The 20,409-nt window shown below is 40.5% G+C and overlaps 1 protein-coding gene across 1 annotated transcript in view; it reads right to left on the bottom strand.

Moving 5' to 3' along the window:
• Positions 1-20,409, bottom strand: part of TBC1D32 (TBC1 domain family member 32) — a 94,888-nt gene that overhangs the window by 14,893 nt on the left and 59,586 nt on the right. Inside the window, exons 27-28 of the mRNA XM_068399071.1 lie at positions 19,795-19,920; positions 10,915-10,998 (exon numbers count right to left, since the gene is read on the bottom strand). Coding sequence (XP_068255172.1) covers positions 10,915-10,998; positions 19,795-19,920 — 210 coding nt within the window. The remainder of the gene's footprint in view (positions 1-10,914; positions 10,999-19,794; positions 19,921-20,409) is intronic.

The raw sequence follows: 20,409 nt of genomic DNA, 5'->3' as shown, positions 1-20,409 counted from the left end.
CAGCTTTATGGCATATTTCATACAACTTGTACAGCCTTTAGGTAATAATTAATTTATTTCCCTGTTTAATTGCTGTTACCCCAAAGAAACTACTGGCTTCTGTTTTGTGTTAAGTGAAGAAAATGACTAAACCTGTTGCTCACATTATTGATTTAGGTTTTTCACTTCCTGGTGCCCAGGCCAAGTATTTTTATGGCTATATAACTAATTTTTGCAAAATGTTAATGGATGTTAAATTTTAACTTCAGTGATGGTAGGAAAGATGAGTTTTCTTTGTATGGATGGAAAATACTTTTGATTCAAAGGAACCATGTAAGTAACAATACTGCAAACAGTTAAAAATCCCATGATGTCCAGAGCCACCTGCATAATTCCTGCAGATGCTTCAAAAACCTTTGAAGTACGTAGTTATATTCACTATCAAATCTCTAGTCCTTGGCTTTGTCCATATAAACTGAAACTGTGAAACTCACAAAATCTTTTTTTTTTTTTTAATTAACAAAAAAAGCAGGTTTTTTACTTACTTTTCAACACATACCTAAACATTGACACTGTCAGTGGGCAGGTGCCCAAGCAGGGCAGGTGCCCAAAAATAGAACTTTATGTTTTGACAGTACCTATCCTCTCTCCTTCTGATGTCCTTATGAAAATTTTCTATTTTAAAACATTATTTGGAGTTCGGGCAGAGCAGAAGTCATACGTTTCTCACTACAGTCTCTTCTGCCATTTTGCTGCCATTTTTTGATGGTGTCATCTCCTCCACCAGGCTACTTATCTAGAGCACTTCTGCCAGTCTGAATCTCATATTCATCATTAAAATTGTCTGTAAAAAAATCCCATGTCAAATAAAAGTATTATTGTTGTTGGATTTGAACCGTGAATAGAGACAATGTAAACAAAATCCAAGAATAATTGCTGGAGAATGTTGTTGGCGTCTCATCAGAACTAGGTAATCTCTCATGAAATTCCACCTTGACTATTGAAAGTATCTGTTCTGCCATCAGCATGCTTTTCAAAACCATATAAGATCAAAATATTCATATCTAGAACTACTTCTTTATGTATTGGTCATCACAAATACACAAGCTATTTTTGGCAGCAACATCATTAAGAATGAACCACATTTTCAGTTACATATAAACTGTCAAAGGCCAAAATGCTTTTTGCTAACAGCATCTTTAAAGTGGGCACCCATCTTTAAACCATAGAACAGAATCATAGAGTAGTTTGGGTTGGAAGGGACCTTTAAAGTCCAACCCTCCTGCAGTGAGCAGGGACATCTTCAACTAGATCAGGTTGCGCAGAGCCCTGTCCAACCTGACCTTGAATGTTTCCAGGGAGTGGGCATCTACCACCTCTCTGGGCAACCTGTTGCAGTGCTTCATCACCCTCATTGTAAATAATTTCTTCTTTGTATCTCATCTAAATCTACCCTCTTTTAGTCTAAAACCAGTACCCCTTGTCCTAACGCAACAGGCCCTGCTAAAAAGTTTGTCCCCATCTTTCTTATAGGCCCCCTTTAAGTACTGAAAGGCTGCTATAAGGTCTCCCCAGAGCCTTCTCTTCTCCAGGCTGAACAGCCCCAACTCTCTCAACCTGTCTTCATAGCGGAGATGCTCCAGCCCTTTTATCATTTTTGTTGCCCTCCTCTGGACCCACTCCAACAGGTCCGTGTCCTTCCTGTGCTGATAACTCTAGAGCTGAAGATGGTACTCCAGGTGGGGTGTCACCAGAGCAGAGCAGAGGGGCAGAATCCCCTCCCTCGACCTGCTGGCCATGCTTCTTTTGATGCAGCCCAGAATATGGTTGGCCTTCTGGGCTGTGAGAGCACATTGCCGGCTCATGTCCAGCTTTTCATCCACCAGTACCCCCAAGTCCTTCTCCCCAGGGCTGCTCTTGATCCCTTCATCACCCAGTCTGTATTGATACTAGGGATTGCCCCGACCCAGGTGCAGGACCTTGCACCTGACCTTGTTGAACTGCATGAGGTTCACACGGGCCCACTTCTCAAGCTTCTCCAGGTCCCTCTGGATGGCATCCCGTCCCTCAGGCGTGTCAATCGCACCACTCAGCTTGGTGTCATCTGCAAACTTGCTGAGGGTGCACTCAATCCCACTATGTCATTGAAGATATTCAACAGTACTGGTCCCAACACAGACCCCTGAGGGACACCACTTGTCACTGATCTCCATCTGGACATTGAGCCATTGACCACTACCCTCTGGATGTGACCATCCAACCAATTCCTCATCCACCGAACAGTCCACCCATCAAATCCATATCTCTCCAATTTAGAGAGAAGCATGTTACGGGGGACCGTGTGAAAGGCCTTACAGAAGTCCAGATAGACGACATCCATAGCTCTTCCCTTGTCCACTGATGCAGTCACTCCATCATAGAAGGCCACTAGATTGGTCAGGCAGGACTTGCCCTTGGTGAAGCCATGATGGCTGTCTCAAATCACCTCCCTGTCCTCCATGTGACTTAGCACAGTTTCTAGGAGTATCTGTTCCATAATATTCCCAGGCACAGAGGTGAGGTTGACAGGTTGGTAGTTCCCAGGGTCCTCCTTTCTAACCTTTTTTAAAAATGGGTGCAATGTTTCCCTATTTCCAGTCACCAGGGACTTCACCTGACTGCCATGACTTTTCAAATCTCATGGAGAGTGGCTTGGCAACTACATCAGCCAGTTCCCTCGGGACTCTGGGAGTTTTATGGCCAAGACGTGAAGTCCCTGAGGTTCTGTTCCTTTGGCAGTACATGGCAGAGCTGTTTTAGAAACGAAGTTCAGTGGAAATAGAGAACTCAGCTGCAAAGTCATCTACACAACCACAGCTACCAAAAAAACCACTTGATCCTGAAAGGTCCAGCTGGCAACAGCGGCAGCGGTGGCAGCGACTGAGGTGAGTGGGGGTGAGATCGGGCTGTAGCGGCAGTTTCCGTGCTCTGGCCCCCCCTCCCCAAGCAGCAGCCCCGAGACCCGGAAGTTCCCGGCAATGAATCAGGAGAGGAGGGGGCATAACACTACCCCCTGTTGATCGGGTGATAAAGAGCCTCCTGGAGGACCGGGACTAGTCCCTGCCCAGAGGGTACAGGCGGAGTAAGCAGTGACTGGGTGTGTCCCAGGGCGGGGGAGGCCACAGCCGTTTGCAGCTCTCTGGGCAGGGCGCTGACTCCCTCCCAGTGCACAAGGAGAGGAAGGCGCCAAGGAGCTGTAAATCTTCTGCTGTCAGTCGGCAGCAATGGTGGCAGCGATAGCGACTGACGTGAGTGTGGGCGAGGGTGAGATTGGGCTGTACTGGGTGGGTTCCGTACTCAGGGCCACCCGAGCAGCAGCCCCTGAGTCCCATCCCACGAGAGAAGGGGGCGTAGCCGGAGGCACCGTGGGAGATTTGAAGAGCCCCTGGGGAGCGCGAGCGACCCGGAGCGCGCAAACAGGGGCGTGGCAGTTTGCGCAGCAGTTCTCGCAGGCAGGGCGGCGAGCAGGGTAGGCGGGCAGGCAGGTATGGTTTCCACTCGGCGGGGCCCTAAGTCCCTTGCGGGTGCCAGAAAAGACATGGCAACCCAAACGGACCTGCCGCGGAAGCATGCGGAGGTGCAGGTGGCAGGCTGCAGGGAGTGCCAGAGCCTGGCCCTGGCACTCGAGGGTAACGGAGACCTCACCTGTGTGAGGTGCGAACAGGTCAACGACCTGATCTCCTTGGTGGCCCAGCTCAAGGAGGAGGTGGAAAGGTTAAGGAGTACAAGAGCATCCCAGGAAGAGCAGTGCTGTTCCCTGCCTGTCCTGGGGAAAACGGACGGGCCTAATGCTCCCTGGGTAGTGGAGGATCCTCTTCCTCCTCCACAAGGAGCAGGAGGAGACCTAGGGGATGGGGGGGAATGGAGGAGGCAGGTCCCTGCTCGGGGTGGCAGGCGAATCCCATCCCGACCTTCCTCCCCTCCCCACGTCCCCCTGCAGAATAGGTATGAGGTGCTGGAGCCTGAGCGTCTTCCTGAGTGTCAGGAAGATACAAATCTAGGTGAAAGACCCTCTACGGGACTACGTGAACAGAAGCAACCGAGTAAGAGGGTTGCAACCAGCTCCAAAAAGGAGAAAAGAAAAGTAATTGTTATAGGCGACTCCCTGCTAAGGGGAACGGAGGGCCCCATATGCAGGCCAGACCCGACTCACAGGGAAGTCTGCTGCCTCCCTGGGGCTCGGGTAAGGGATGTTGCCAGGAGGATTCCTCAACTGGTGAGGCCCTCTGACTACTACCCACTATTAGTATTCCAGGTGAGTAGGGATGAGATTGAAGAGAGAAGTCCCAGGGCAATCAAAAGGGACTTCAGGGCCCTGGGGCGTTTGGTAAAGGGGGTAGGTGCGCAGGTGATATACTCTTCAATTCCTTTGGTATTTGGTGAAAATAGGGAAAAGACTATGAAAGTACAACAGATTAATATGTGGCTAAGAGACTGGTGCTGTAGGTGGGATTTTGGGTTTGTTGACCACGGGGCGGCTTTCATGGCACTGGGCCTGCTTATGCCAGATGGGGAACAGCTGAATCAGAAGGGGAAAAGGGTTATGGCCCAGAAGTTGGCAGGGCTGATCAAGAGGTCTTTAAACTAGGTTCGATGGGGGAGGAGGATAAGACCAGGGCAGCCACAAATGAACCTAGGGGTGACAGGCCAAACCAGGACACCGGCCCTTGTACTCGTGGGCGACTTCAACTTGCCGGATGTCTGCTGGAAATACAACATGGCAGAGAGGAAGCAATCTAGGAGATTCCTCGAATGTGTGGAGGACAACTTCCTCATGCAAGTGGTAAATGAGCCCACTAGAGGAGGGGCCCTGCTTGACCTGTTGTTTGTGAACAGAGAAGGACGGTGGCCGTCTTGGGAGTAGCGACCATGAAATGTTAGAGTTTTCGATAGTGGGGGAAGTAAGGAGGGGCAAGAGTAGAACTTCTGCCTTAGATTTCCGGTGGGCTGACTTTAGCCTGTTTAAGAGGCTGGTGGACCGAGTCCCTTGGGAATTGGTCCTGGAGGGCAAAGGAGTCCAGGAAGGCTGGACATGCTTCAAAAGGGAGTTCCTAAATATTCAGGAGCAGGCTGTCCCAGTCTGTAGGAAGACAAGCCATCGGGGAAAAAGAGCAGCCTGGTTAAACAGGGAACTTAGACTAGAACTTAAGGAAAAAAAGAGAACCTACTTGCTCTGGAAGAAGGGTCGGGTAACTTGGGAGGTCTATGGGGACGTGGCCAGGTTGTGTAGGGAGAAGATTAGAAGGGCCAAAGCTCAATTAGAGCTTGATTTGGCTGCTACAGTCAAAGACAACAAAAAAAGCTTTTACAAATACATCAACAGCAAAAGAAGGGTCAAGGAGAGCCTCCACCACTTGCTGAATGAGGAGGGTAGTGTAGTGTCAGGGGATGAGGAAAAGGCAGAGGTGCTCAATGCCTTCTTTGCGTCGGTCTTTAATGTCAAGACCGGTTGTCCTCAGGAGACTCGGCCCCCAGAGCCTGAAGTTAGGGACGGGGGGCTGTGTGAACCTCCCAGGATCCAGGAGGAGACGGTTAGTGACCTGCAGTGCCAGTTGGACACCCACAAGGCTATGGGCCCGGATGGGATTCACCCGAGTAATGAAGGAACTGGCAAATGAACTTGCCAAACCACTCTCGATTATCTACCGGCAGTCCTGGGTAACTGGAGAAGTTCCAGCTGACTGGAAATTAGCAAATGTAACGCCCATCTACAGGAAGGGTTGGAAGGATGATCCAGGGAACTATAGGCCTGTCAGCCTGACCTCGGTGCCAGGCAAGGTGATGGAACAGATCATCCTGAGTGCCATTACACGGCACATGCAGGACAATCGGGGCATCGGGGCCAGCCAACATGGATTCATGAAAGGCAGGTCCTGCTCAACCAACCTGGTCTCCTTCTATGACAAAGTGACCCGCTTAGTAGATGAGGGCAGGGCCGTGGATGTAGTCTATCTAGACTTCAGTAAGGCATTCGACACTGTCTCCCACAGCATCCTCCTAGACAAACTGGCTGCCCGGGGCTTGGATGGGTGGACTCTTAAATGGGTTAAAAACTGGCTGGATGGCCGAGCCCAGAGAGTGGTGGTGAATGGGGCAAAGTCCAACTGGCGGCCAGTCACTAGCGGTGTTCCCCAGGGCTCAGTTCTGGGGCCGGTGCTGTTCAATATCTTTATAGATGATCTAGACGTAGGGATTGAGTGCACCCTCAGCAAATTTGCAGATGACACCAAGCTGGGTGGGAGTGTCGATTTGCTGGAGGGCAGGAAGGCCCTACAGAGGGATCTGGACAGGTTAGATAGGTGGGCCAAGACCAACAGCATGAGGTTCAACAAGAACAAGTGTCGGGTCTTACACTTCGGCCACAACAACCCCATGCAGCGCTACAGGCTGGGGGAAGAGTGGTTAGAAAGCGGCCTGGCGGTAAGAGACCTGGGGGTGCTGATCGACAGCCGGCTAAACATGAGCCAGCAGTGTGCCCAGGTGGCCAAGAAGGCCAATGGCATCCTGGCCTCTATTAGGAATAGTGTAGCCAGCCGGTCTAGGGAAGTGATCGTCCCTCTGTACTCGGCACTGGTGAGGCCGCACCTTGAATACTGTGTCCAGTTCTGGGCCCCGCACTTCAAGAAAGATGTTGAGGTGTTGGAGTGAGTCCAGAGGAGGGCAACCAAGCTGGTGAAGGGTCTGGAGGGTCTGACCTACGAGGAACGGCTGAGGGAGCTGGGGTTGTTTAGCCTGGAGAAGAGGAGGCTCCGAGGTGACCTTATTGCAGTCTACAACTACCTGAAGGGAGGTTGTAGTGAAGTGGGAGTTGGCCTCTTCTCCCGGGCAGCTAGCGATAGGACAAGAGGACACAGCCTCAAGCTTCGCCAGGGGAGGTTCAGGTTGGACATTAGGAAGAATTTCTTTTCAGAAAGGGTTATTAGACATTGGAATGGGCTACCCAGGGAGGTGGTGGAGTCACCATCTCTGGATGTGTTTAAGAAAAGATTGGACATGGCACTTAGTGCCATGGTCTAGTTGACAGGGTGGTGTCAGGGCAACGGTTGGACTCGATGATCCCTGAGGTCTCTTCCAACCTGGTTGATTCTGTGATTTTGTGAACATTCCCAAGTTTGGGCAGTCTGCAACACATGGTGGTGATCAATTAAGAAGTCCAGGTACTAGCATATTAGAGGACTCTGCAAGTGGAATTCTTTGAGAAATCAGTTTGTTGGAACCTTGAGAAACTACATTTCCACAAAGCATTTATGTTGCAATGAACTGCAATTTACTAACAACAGGAAGAGCAAGTGGCTATTTTAGGAACTTCATATTCCTAATGCGTAATGCCTATTTTACTACTATAGCAAATTTCAGTTTCTTGGCCTCCTATTGCCTGTTACAGCTAGACATCAATGATTTAGTTTTCAACGGTTATGGTTTTTGAAGAAGAAAATAAAATAAAAGCAAACTAGAAAGTATTAATTCTGGGAAAGGGGGTAGACAGTTCATTAACATTTAACATACATGTTGTATGTTATTTTACTCATCTGAATCCACGTACTGCTGGTATCATTCTGCTAGCAGACAGTAAACTTCAATTAAGATTTGTGTTACTGTTTACAATTAAACACTGCAACTGCATAGCGGTTTATCAGTTATTTTTCCTTCTCTCTTATCTTGAAAACGATAACAACCCAAACTAATTTGATTTTTCCATTTTTGCAAATTTTATAATAGACTGAAATCCTGAGGGATTCCACAGCAGATGGATGACTGTTATTCTAATTACAACTACCTATGGGTTTAGGAAGCTGTCATTTTTTAAGATAATCAATTTCTCATTTCAAGGAAAATTATAAACACTGAATATCTACGCATTGTACTGAATCCACTTTCATGAAAATTGTGGCTTCTCTTCATTAAAGTTAATCAACTGTTAGAAACTGTTTTTCAGTTCCTCAGACACAAATTTATTCAAGAGAATGGTGGACACAAGCAATTGCCAAGTGCATGTTTGGTTTACTTAGATGTGCAGCTAGAAAGATGCATCTGGAATATAGGTTACCTTCTAAGAACTCATTAGCTTCACCTAATTCAGCAAAATGTCTCTACTGTAACAGCAGTTTTAGGATTTAGCTTAGATACCGCTTACACATACGTATATGGAGAAGAAAGTGTGAAATAACATGGCATTCGATAATTAATTGTTCTCCTTGGGGAAATTTCAACCCTTCATACACATTAGCAGAAAACCCTGGGAAATGTATACAAATCTGATCAATCATTATTCAATCAGTGAGAAACCTAATTTTAAGTAAATAAGGTCTGATAAAGATTTGAGTGTGTTTTGTTTCTCCCTTCTGTACAAACATAGGAAGCCTAATAGAGACTTGGGTTCTCAATGCGCATTCTCTATTTTCATAGGAATGCCACACTGTGTGTTTTATGATGTAAAAAAAGAACCTGAAATGAGTGTAAATTTAGCTATACAACTGATTCTTAAAAATCAAGCCCTTTTACTGTTTCAGAGTGGAATACGATCATAGATTCAATTTTAGAGACAGATTTTTGTTTCACTTTCATGTCAATCAGCATTAATTTATTGGTCTAAACTAGTTTCCCTGCACAACACTCATTGCTACACCTGTCTGAAAAAGGTGCTATGAAATTTTAGTAACTATTTTCCTCCAAAACTTAAAAGAAACCCTTGATGAAACTTACACTGTTTGCCTGAGCAACACTCTTTCCTGGACTGGAGAACTCTTCACAAAAAGTCTGTGATACTGGTGTTGCTGACAGGGAAATAAAGCATTAAGATAACACCAGCCCTTTGCCTACATGTCACATCAGTTTCGTATCACCAGACTACTGACTGTCCTTGAGAAGGCTTCTCACTTTCCCAAGCTTGTCTTCATTAAGGCACATGGAATATCAAAAGTATTTGCAAATGAAAATTGTTCATCAGTCAATCTTTTAAATTTTGGAGCTTTTATTTGAAAACTAAACAGGCAAACTTATCCAGAATTAATGTCTAACAGTGCCTGTATAGGACTGAATGGAAAAAATATTAAGAAAATACAAAAAGGAGTGTCATACAGACAGTTTGGTTTATCATGGAAAGGAAATCTGTCAACCTCAAGAAAATCAAGAATTGAGGCTTTTACTATGTTATCTTTGTTTGTTTCTGTACCTATTCTTTGGGACTTTCCAGATTCAACCTTCCTGAATGTGTTTTAAACCCTGGCTTTGAACAAAAGGTTGAGAAGAGTGGATTGAAACTAAGGGGCTCGATGTCTAAGTGAACAGAGTATGGACTACTGCTTCCCTTCATTAGTGTTCTTCCACACTGAATGGAAGCACTTAGCTGTTTTGATTAAGAAACAGCAGGATGTTGTCTTTGCTGGGCAAGGCATCCACTTGGAGGTTGCACAGTTAGATGTCTGTTCCTCCACTAGTTAGTTTTTGCCTTATTCAAACCAAGTGGGTTTTCCTGGTTTACTAACAGGAATCACTAAGACAGCCTTGAAAAGCTACGTCCGTGGGCTATACTTTTCTCCAAAGTGCAAGATAGGCATTCACAAAGACATAAAAGAAAACTACACCTGGGCCTTCCATATCATTGGAGAATGTGTGATACTTTGAACTGTGACCTAAAAAGAGACATGTACAGAGAAGAGTAAGAGGGGCAGTCTAGGTGTCAAATAATTTATGTCATGAAGACACTATGTGGGCTTTTAAAGGAACTATCAAAATCATATTTTGAATTGGGAAGTGTCAGAAATATGTAAATAGAAAGTCTTATGAGCCCATGAAAGGATTCTTATTGCTCATTATGCCTATGCCTCCTGAGAAGTTGAAAAGTAAATGACAATCTAATGCAGGACAACAAAAAACCCTTTAAGGCTCTTTTAAGGAAAAATAAAATAGTGACAGAAAGAACTGTCACTTCAGCAACTCTCTTCACTAAGCGAAGAGAGAGGTTCTCAAATAAAATTAAGAGTATTCCGCTAGCAAGCTTTCAGAAGGTAAAGGCCACTACATAAAAGAAAGAGATCCTCTAAATTACTACAGGGGTTTTATGCTTTGAAACTTCAAAGGCAAGTCTGAAGTCTCCAAGGACATTATATTTGCATCCTATGGATGTGTGAATAAAATATCCGTATAAATAACAGACTCTCCCCAAAGCAGGCTTGGTTCTCCAGAGGTAGTGGCAGAATAAGTACTCTAAATGACTGAACTACAACATAAGAGAAAAGTCCTGGACAAACAGTAAAGAATGAAAGTGCATTTTCTGGCAGATATTAACAATGCTTCTATATCTTCTAATTTTGCAAGTGCTTCAAAATATTAAAATGTATTACTTTACACTCAGAATAAATTAACTTTATAATTCATCCTTTATTCTTGGCTGTAAGCACATCCGTACAAAACTAACACTCAGATTACTCTGCCAACAATAGCAGTTCTTTAATACATATCCTTTAATGCAATATAAATTGCATATCTTTGGGTTGATTATATATTATGGGGCTTTCAAAAGGTGAGCCAGATTGCTTACATCATCTTCAATGTTTATGCCACCCACCAGCTTTGCAAATCATACTAAAATAGGTGTCAACAAATACTTTGAATCATACTCTCACCTATTCTGCATCTCCATCTTTCCATTACACATACAGAAATGTGAAAGCCCACCACTAATAATTACCTGTACTGTTTACTCAAGCACACCACCTTTTGCTCCAAAGTGAGGTATTTCCCACCAGTTAAGTAAGGTGTTTCCCACCAGTTAAGTAATGAATTTCTAAGCTGTTAAAGAACATTTAAACAATCCCCAAAATGCTAGACACATTTAAAACAAAAGTAATTTAAATATGAAGAGGCTGCACGGCAATAAATTATTAAGATACTGACCTTTATAGTTTCCCGTGCTGAAATAACAATCCAATTGGCTTTCAGAAAGATGTGACACGAACTTTTCAATTAATTCTGCCAAAACTGCAAAAAGTAAAAACCCATTAAAACATCAGAGGCAATGAACAAAATGTGGAACTACATTACCTAACAAAATGACAATTTTGAGAAACTAAAGCTATTTGAATTCCTGCATGTTTATTCATGTTTTTATGGGAGACAATTCAAAGCACAGATTGCTCTTTTGTATTCCTAACAGCATTCCTAACTTAAATTAAATTTTAATAGCTTTACTGAGAATATATTCAGTGTAAACGTAAAGAGAATCCCATATTATCTTTATATCCTCCAAGGATTACTTCAGAATTTGCTACACGGTTTCAATATGAAATGAAAATTAACTGTAATTAAACTATGATATCTTACCACATTTTTCTGTGTATGTACACGAGAAAGAAAAAAACAAACAAACAAAAAACCAAAAAAGCTAATAACCCACACACAACAAAAACCCCACACCACCCCAAAATGATGCTAACAAAGGTAAATGATGTTTTGAGGGCTGTTTCCAAAAGACCAATATAAAACCACCTACGCCATCACATGATAAAAATTATTCACTTAAAATTAAGCAATAGGAGCATTTTCTTTGGGAAAGTCTGTAATTTATGTTGAGGAGCATTTCCTTTGGGAAACTCTATATTTTATGATGACCATAAAGTTCTTATTCAGTTCTTGCCATGGAACTTTGAGTCTGCAGATACTGCATAGATAAGTCAGATGCTGACATCTGGGCACTATGTAGGAAATTGTATTGCCCGCCTTAACAGGATGTTAGCCAGGAAGTTAGAGAGAACTCTCAATGACAAATCATTAGGAAAAACTGCTCCTGATTCCTCAGTTCTGCAAGTTTGAGGCTACTGAAACTGAGTACGCTGCCACCTTACAGGTTTAAACAAGGGATGCAAGGAAGCTTTTACGCGTACTGCATGGAGGAAGCTGATATTGAGATAAACCATATTAAGAATTTAAGATAGCAACAATGAACATTTTTTTATAAGTAAATGCTATCCTAAAACAACTGCTGTTGTCATGATAAACAGGATTTAAAGAATAGTGATATAACCTCCTTTTCACAATAATGCAAAGCAATAAAATGTATTTAGAGAGCAACAAGCGCTGCCACGCCTGGGATTTCCTGTTTTAACACTGCACGTTACCATTTCCTTGGCAGCACCTCTACTTAAGAGCACTGAAGCTTCAGCCCCTGGTCCCTGTTCCTGCAGATAACTCCATGCACCCACAGGTGGTTTTGCTGGTTTTAGACCGAATAATCCCACTATAGCATTTTAGCAGATAGCTGTACAAACAGTTGTGGCAGCACAAGTAAGGCATAACAATCTGTGCTGGAGGTGGCAATGGAGAAAGCTAAAAAACTCTTGAACTAACCTTGCTGACAGGAAAACTAACACAGGAGACTGCAGTGCAAGCTATTTCGTGCATGAGGAGGAAGACAGAACCTCCACTCACAGTTTGATGCTTGTTATGTCAGAAAAATAATGAAGAAAAAATATTATAAAGACAATAATTAACTGTTCTTCCAACCATTTTAAGCTAGCGTACTGACATTAAATCATTATTATTTTCTTTATTAGTTGTCTAAAACATTTACAGAAATTCATTTACACTGAATGAATCCAGAAAAAGTTTTTAAAAGGTTGAGTTTTGGCAATACTGTGTTGATGGGTAGGACAAAGGGGAAAAGAAGTTTCACTACAACAACTAAACACAGATTTATAGTTAGAGCACCCAGCTCCAACAGTAACAAAATTAATTTTGCATTCCAAACGACTACTAAATCAAAACAAAAAAATTACATGTGTAATTTATGTTCTTACGCATTTTTATGGAGAGAAGAAACTGCTAATTAAACATAATACAGCTATTTTTAATCATAGTTAATAAACCACATGGGGGTAGCAAAAAGCAATTTATTTTATAGAAGAGCAACAGTTTATTCATTTTGTGAGAATAAACAGAATAAAAAAATCTCACTAATCTTCACTAATATGCTTAGTGGAATTTGGTCCATAAACAATATAACAAATAATTTTGTAAAATGAGAAAAGGTGTCTATAGCTGGAGTTGTATATAGCAAAAAGCAGATATTAAACTTAAAATTTGTAACTAGCTAGATGTTTACTGTATGACTATTAGTATTGTGATTACTGAAATATGCCATACTATAACAATAAACAAAAACTATGTTAAAAAGACTAAAATACCACATAATTCAGAAAATTTAGAACCAAGTCAGAACATTGTACATTTCTGCTCTTTTTGTTGGAAGGCATCCACATGCTTGACCTATCAGTCAAATATTTCAGTTCAGTGCTTGAGGTAATGGGAGAAGTGACAGCTCAACTGCTAAGCAATTTTTTGAAACTCAAGCACTAAATTGGTTTCCACCATTTGAAAGTATTTACCTAAGCGCCTATCAGGATCTTTGAAAAGCTTTTAATCAAGTTTAAGAGAGGAAGACACACATAAGAGTTTACCAAAACAAATCTGGTTAATACACAAACATGTGGTTTCCACAGGACGTTGTCTCTTCCAAGAGAACATCCATGTGAAATGACAAGTAGTTATTTTAATTTTTGTCTGTTAATACTAAATCATTTAGCTGCCATTTGGACACTCCCTGAAAATCTTCATAAAGATGGAAACTGGCTCAGTGATTTTTCATTTAATTGGAAAAGTAGACAAAAGAAATCTACGAAAATTCAGTGTATAGTACAGCCGGTATTGTTGCAAAACCCACATTCTCATGCGGAGGTTATGTTCAGAGATAGAGATTAGTGTCGTGGCCTACCAACTATGTGAAAATGTTGATTTTCTTAAATTATGGTAGGTTGGCTGTATTAATATTGAAGGTTTTAAGAGACTGGCAATGACCTCGTGCAAATCTAATCCACACATCCAAAATAAAATTAATTTTAATTTAGGAGTGTGTAATGATATACAAAATGAATGAAAGGGTTTTAAAGTTCCCTAAACGATTGCAGTATACTAATAAAACAGCTGAATTCCTGCAGGAGGTTGTTTTCTTTCCTTGAAGAACTAAAATACAAAAGGAAGGTAATCAAAATGGCTTCTAAACTGCATAAGAACACTAATTAAAAAAATTGATGTGATTGGAACTGTTTTAATAGGTAACCACCATGAGAGGTTATCTAATTCCTACTCTGAAAGGTTTAAGCCAAAAGGTCAAAAACTGTGAAAAGCGTCAGATTTTTTTAGATCCTCTAATGTACCTAGTGTTACAGGTTCATATTCTATACCAACTCACAGGTGCTTCAGAGGGGTTTCAAAGAAAAATAACTTTCTTAAGAGTTAACAGTAGTCATATTTGACTTGTGTTAGAGGATAAAAATTCAAGAATGAAAACCTTGGACAGCTGACTTCTTTGTAAGACTAGTGTCAGAAATTTTCAACTCCATCAACCATACTTCAGTTTAATAAATCTCTGAAAAAACACAGTTGGCAATTCCATTCTTCTTTCCATAAGGAGGACTTTTTTGAATTCCTAAGATAATGGGAGAGGCTTTCAATTATTGTACTTTGAAATGGCAAGGGAACAAGTTGCATTTCCTTTGAAAAGAAGAAAACCAGATAATAAAAACTCTGTCAGTGCTTCCATTAGAGATGAAGGTTGCATATCTTATAACAACAGACAAGTATCCTCTTTATCAATGCCTTTCAAATCCAAATCAAATGTCATAATCTTCAAACATGCATGCACATTCACATGCACTTACACTGCTTACAGGATATTCCTTTGGAAGTTGCTCCAAACTGGTTTGGGGGACAGAAGAAAGAAGTTTTGATCTGCAATTGTTCTTTCTGTGTAACATGAAAGACCCACTGTTCCACTCTAATTCTGAAACAAGCCTCCTTGAAAAATCAAGTAAGGACATAAAATGGTAAACATCTTTTTTGTATTATTCTAAAAACCTCTTTTGCAAGTGCAGTATTTTTAAATTGGTCATACTAAAAAATGAGAGCAGACCACAGGCAGAATCTAGACCTAACTGAGTGAACCTAAAGGCAGAAGATTTGGTCTGTATTTAAAAAGATCAAACTGAGCTTAGAGAATCTATGTTCTTCTTGCAGAGAAGAACAGGCTCCTCTGAGGATCAGTTCAGAATGGAAATGTAACGCAGTTTCCCTGATCTGTCTTTTCGAAATCACAGCCTAGAGAATTCTCTCCCACACACTTAATAACAGAGCCTGTGGAAGACAACTACGCAAGACTGAAGTTAGTAAAATCTTCTTTAGCTGGACCTAATGAAGACTGAAATTTAAATAATTTTCTCCGTAAAAGAAGGAGCAACATGCTAGTAACAGCTCTAAAAATGTAGTATTTCATTGTCTTTGAATCCAGAAGATCCTTTTCATCAAAAACTAAAGTCCCTATTATCTTTACTTCTATATATTGACAGAATGGTGACAACTGAGATACCCTCCTTGTTGAGATTCTAGTAGCTGCAAAGTATACCTTGATATAAGCTACATTGCCTGATTAGGCTATTTTGATAAACTGACGAAGTTTAGCATTTTGTTATCCCGAATTAAAAAAACACAACCACACACAATAGTCATACCTACTGAAAGTATCCATCTTTTTGGTTCTTCATCCCATGGGGAAAGTTCTGCAGTTACTTTCAACTTTTTGCAGCAATTGCTAACGGCTGTAGCATACAAATGTCACAATGACATTGCCTCAAAGGATCATAGTATTTTTCATCAGCGTGTTTTGATAGACCTACCTCAGATGGTGCAGAGCTCAGAAAGCATTAATGGATTAGAGAACACTGTGTTGATCATAACCACTCTGCTTTCATCAACAATTCTGCTTGTAAAAAATGAAGAAAAATCCAGTTTTCCAGTAAGATCTCATATGCAATTTCAAGAGCTGCTATGTTTTTCATATCTTTGAAGTCATCAACAGTTGCTGAGACTAAAAGAATAACTGCCTGAAGATGAAAAATTACCTTAAAAAAGAAATATGCCTCCCACATGTGTTTGTTTAAGAGAGAACATTTTGGACATAAATTAATAGGCCCTAAAGAATATTGGTAACCTAAGTCCAGATTCCTGAGGGAGATATGCTGTGGAAACTGAATGACTCCATGGAGCAATTCACTTTAGCTGAGCTTACTATCCCTATCCATATCCACATACAGATATAAAGCTTGTGGGGAAGGATTAGGATTTGGGGACTGATTACCTCTCAATTATGAAGGGAAGAATGTTAGGATATAATTATATGATCTCTGCAACACCCTCAATTTCTGTTACTTAAAGTCTCCTAAGAGAGGAGAGGATTAAAGCTGTTGAATCTGCCCAGACAGGAAAGACATCAGCTGCTGACATACCACTAACTAGGAACAGATAAAAAAGGAGTTTCTGGGGCTGAAAACAACAGAAATGCCTTCTGCAAAACCTGAAGGATGAGAAGGGGGAGACAACTGAAAAAGGTATGCATGAAACAGTTAAGCCAAGATCACTGGTTCAAAAAAAATACCTCTCAATCATATGAATGATTTGAACTTGCAATATACTAAGCCTAGATTCACGAAGCCCAATAATTTTCTACATAAGTCTAAGCTATTTCTCAGAGGAGTTGATTTGCTTGTTTTTCTTCCTGACAAAGCCTAGATGCCAATACACAGAAAGCTCTTACGCAGATGTACTAAAGATGCTTCAGGGAGGCCACAAGCATTGCAAAGAGTAGTCCAAAAGAGACCAAGACTTAACCTGACCAAGGGCTCTATCTGTGGTTCTCTAGCTGATCTAAGTGACCCAAAGACATATGCAAAGATGCTCAACAACAAGCAGCTACATCCCCAGCATCCACAATTCTGTGGCACCTTTACAGAAGGCATGACTAGAAGAATGCCTTTGTCTTAGCTTATTTTGCTTAGAACAATAGAATATAGAAGCTGGCTGTCTACAATAGGATTTCTTTTTAGATGACCAAGAAAAATCACACACTTTCAGTCCTGCCACACTAAAAGACATACAAGCCTGAGGAAGCTTTGTATCTCCTGAGGAAGCTTTGTATTGAACCGCTGTTCAATAAAGCCATTCAAAACTGGATCTTGATGTTTTACCACAGAAATGACTTAAAAGCTACAGTCAGAGGTGATGCTTAGCAGAGAAAATGCCAATCTAGGGATGAAGATGGACATTCCCAAAAGTAATGCAATACCATAACATTTAGCACAAAAGCACTGATCAAGTCAATGTGATGGTAATCAACACCAAAAGAGTGAATTAGAGATACTGATACTATACAGTTTGCTCAAGAATTTTCTGATGGAGTTCAAGCAGTTCTATAGATCCAGCATCTGGTAATCCTGACACCAGATCACAAAATATTTTAAAAATCAATACACGCTACACTATACAGTCGTTGAATCCAACATCATCTTTGCTGATTATATTCTGGTTCTTCTGCTGTTAATGTTAGTCTCCCTTAGAAAGGGCCCAGTACAGGAAGCATAAGTATGCATCTTTGTTCTGTAATCCTTGGAGTTTGCTCCATCTGTAACTAAAGAGAAAGTTTTGATTTCTTGGGATCTGGATTAAAGCCTCTTAGTCCTCTGAAATCTGGGAGAGCTTCACATGCTGCAAAAGATACATAGCAGCACAGCTGTCTCTCATAAAACAGTTTCAATTAACATGATGTTGTCTCAAACCACACAGGTAACAGATATTTTGCTGCTTCTGAAATATCTCCAAGCAGACATGCAACATTTGAACAGCTTTGCATCCACCCTAAATTACCAGCACTTACACTTAGTTTAGAATATTACTACCCTTTTCTAGGGTGTTTTTATTTAGTTAGTTAGTGTTTCATTACTCTATTCTGTTTCTGTTTTCATACTTTACTACTTCTTGTAGTTTGTGAAAGCACTTGCAGAAGTCCCTGTGAGGCTTAACAACAATTCCACAGATACTTTCTTGCTGACTTTTATTCCCAGTTCCATCTCAGCTGGAAACAGTTATTCAGAAGCAAGCATAATTTTTTGCTTTGGGTTAACAAATCTTAATGACTCTCTTTAATTTTGCATTCTAGCTTCTGGTACCTCCAACAAAATTACAGACAACAACCTACACAGGTTTTGAGGCTGTGTATGGGTAACTACAAAGCACAAAAGGAAAGACTTTTTCTTTGTAAGCTACCTACTTAAATGTATGTTCTGTTTTTTTGTAAAAATATGTTTTTTTCAACAAATAATTCCTTTTAGATGGAGGAAGGCAGACTAACAGTTTTCACCAAAAATGTCATATAATCCAAGAAGAGATCAGTCTACAAAATACACTGCATTCAAATAAAATTGATTTTACAAAGACTAAATTATCTGTGCTTCACAATAAATAACATCAAAAAAAACCCTCACTGAACTAGATCAGAGTCATGCAAGAAAAGTAAACATAAGTTTTTGATAAAAAAGCCTAGGGTTTTTTTAATTGCTACTTTTCAATTTATTTTTCTTATACCAGCAGAAGCTCATATAAAATACATTCATCTGTTTCTGAATAGTTATGAATCTTTATTTGTTCACCTCTTTCACAAAGCTGTCTGAATACATGCACTTGTGGACGTGTACAATATAATGCATTACACATATACATTATAAGTGCATATATGCATTATACACAAATACATGTGTTTTGTTTACACACACATTCTTTCAAACAGAAGGTGAAAGCTCTGACTAATTTACAATCACCTAAGACTATAGACTCAAGCTTGTTTCAGACAAGCAATAAGAACAGAAAGCTCTGAGAATTTAGAAACGTTCAATAATTCTTGACTTTAACCACATTATACAAATGCCAAATTTCTTATTAACTATTTTAATATTAAATCAGTTCCTGTATAAATGACTTCCTTAAAGCTTCTGAAATCGCTCTATAACTTTTACATTGCTATATAATTTATCATAAAATTCAAGTCTCACATAAAACACACATGCTGGGTTACTTTGATCCCATATAGAAGATATTTCATCTGTCTTGACTGTCAGTTGTATTAATTGCTACCTAAAAAATTTAAAGGGAAACCTTTGGCAACTGTAAACAAAAAGTTACACTATGTACTGACCATCTGACCATAAACAAAATTCTTACAGAAATGGAAGCCAGCAAATTCTGAAAACACCTGGCTTCTTCATTGCTGCACATGTTTATATGATATTACAAGTGAATTATTACATCTGATTTCTGATTATTTATGTCATATGGGTAATCACTGTTTTTGTTTTGGTTGGTTTGTTGTTTTAACTGATCTATACCAATGCTTCTGCATGAGTGCACTCTTCACTAGAAAATACATATGAAAATGAAGAAAAACCTGAATGAGTGTGTTGTTTGATGTTTAGTATGTCTTAATTCTGAAACTCTTTACTGAAATTGGTCATTAATGTAATTTCCCAACCCGTCTTAAAGTCATTCACTGATATCTGGGAAAGGTCTGTTTTCTCTCAGGCTCTCTTTTCGATTTTCTCAGCATCTCAGTAATGGGCCCTTTAGAGATCTGAAACAAAGACTTATATTTGAGTCCTCTTTCTGTGTCAAATGTCACTGAAAACAGCCAACACAAAGTTATGATGGCCATAAAGAGAGAAAAATGGGACATGAGGCATAAGCCTTGTTTCCTCAGGAAAATCCCATTGAAATAGTTTTCATAATCAACACAAAATTATTGGCTATTTGTATAGATAATGTAATCCTCAATGAAACTTTAAAGAACGGTTGCTTACTAGTTGGCTTCTGTTTGCTTGCCTTAACTCAGTAAGTCACACTCACTTGTTCCACTGATGATATCTGGTCTGGCTTTCACGACTTGGCAGAACAGTTTTCTACAAATTTCTGTCCACCCAGTTTGCTTCTCTGGACTTCTTAAAAGTGATAAGAGCTTGTCAAGATCTTTATCTAGAAGAAATTAAAAATTAGTGTTATTCTGTAATGATAATCTTGGCTCTTTTTATCTTTTTTTTTTTTTCCTTTTAAACTTACTACATAAGAAATTATTAATTACAGATTACTACAGAGACAAGTAGATGCATTCAGAAACTAGAAACCATTTCAACAAAGAACAGGAAAGTCAGATGCAGCTGAGAGCCCTGTCATCGCCTGGTATTTTTGGCAGACCTCATACCTTACGAAGAAAAGACTAAATAAATATCCCTTATCCTATGGCAATTAAAACTGCAGAAGCAGTCCTAAAGCTGATGACATTCTGCTTTATGCAAAACAGAAATATTCATTCTACTTACTGCTGGGTTTTGAACATTTAAGACATTACTGAGGCACATTTTATAACTCCCCTAAAGTTATTACTCCCCTGTCCTGAAACGATAAGAACTGGAAAGACATTTTAAAGAAAGTAGTTTGGTGTTCCATGTAATTTCACCACTCTAA

Source organism: Nyctibius grandis, chromosome 1 (assembly GCF_013368605.1).
Source record: "Nyctibius grandis isolate bNycGra1 chromosome 1, bNycGra1.pri, whole genome shotgun sequence".
Lineage (NCBI taxonomy): Eukaryota > Metazoa > Chordata > Aves > Nyctibiiformes > Nyctibiidae > Nyctibius > Nyctibius grandis.
This window is presented reverse-complemented; position numbering and strand designations above follow the sequence as displayed.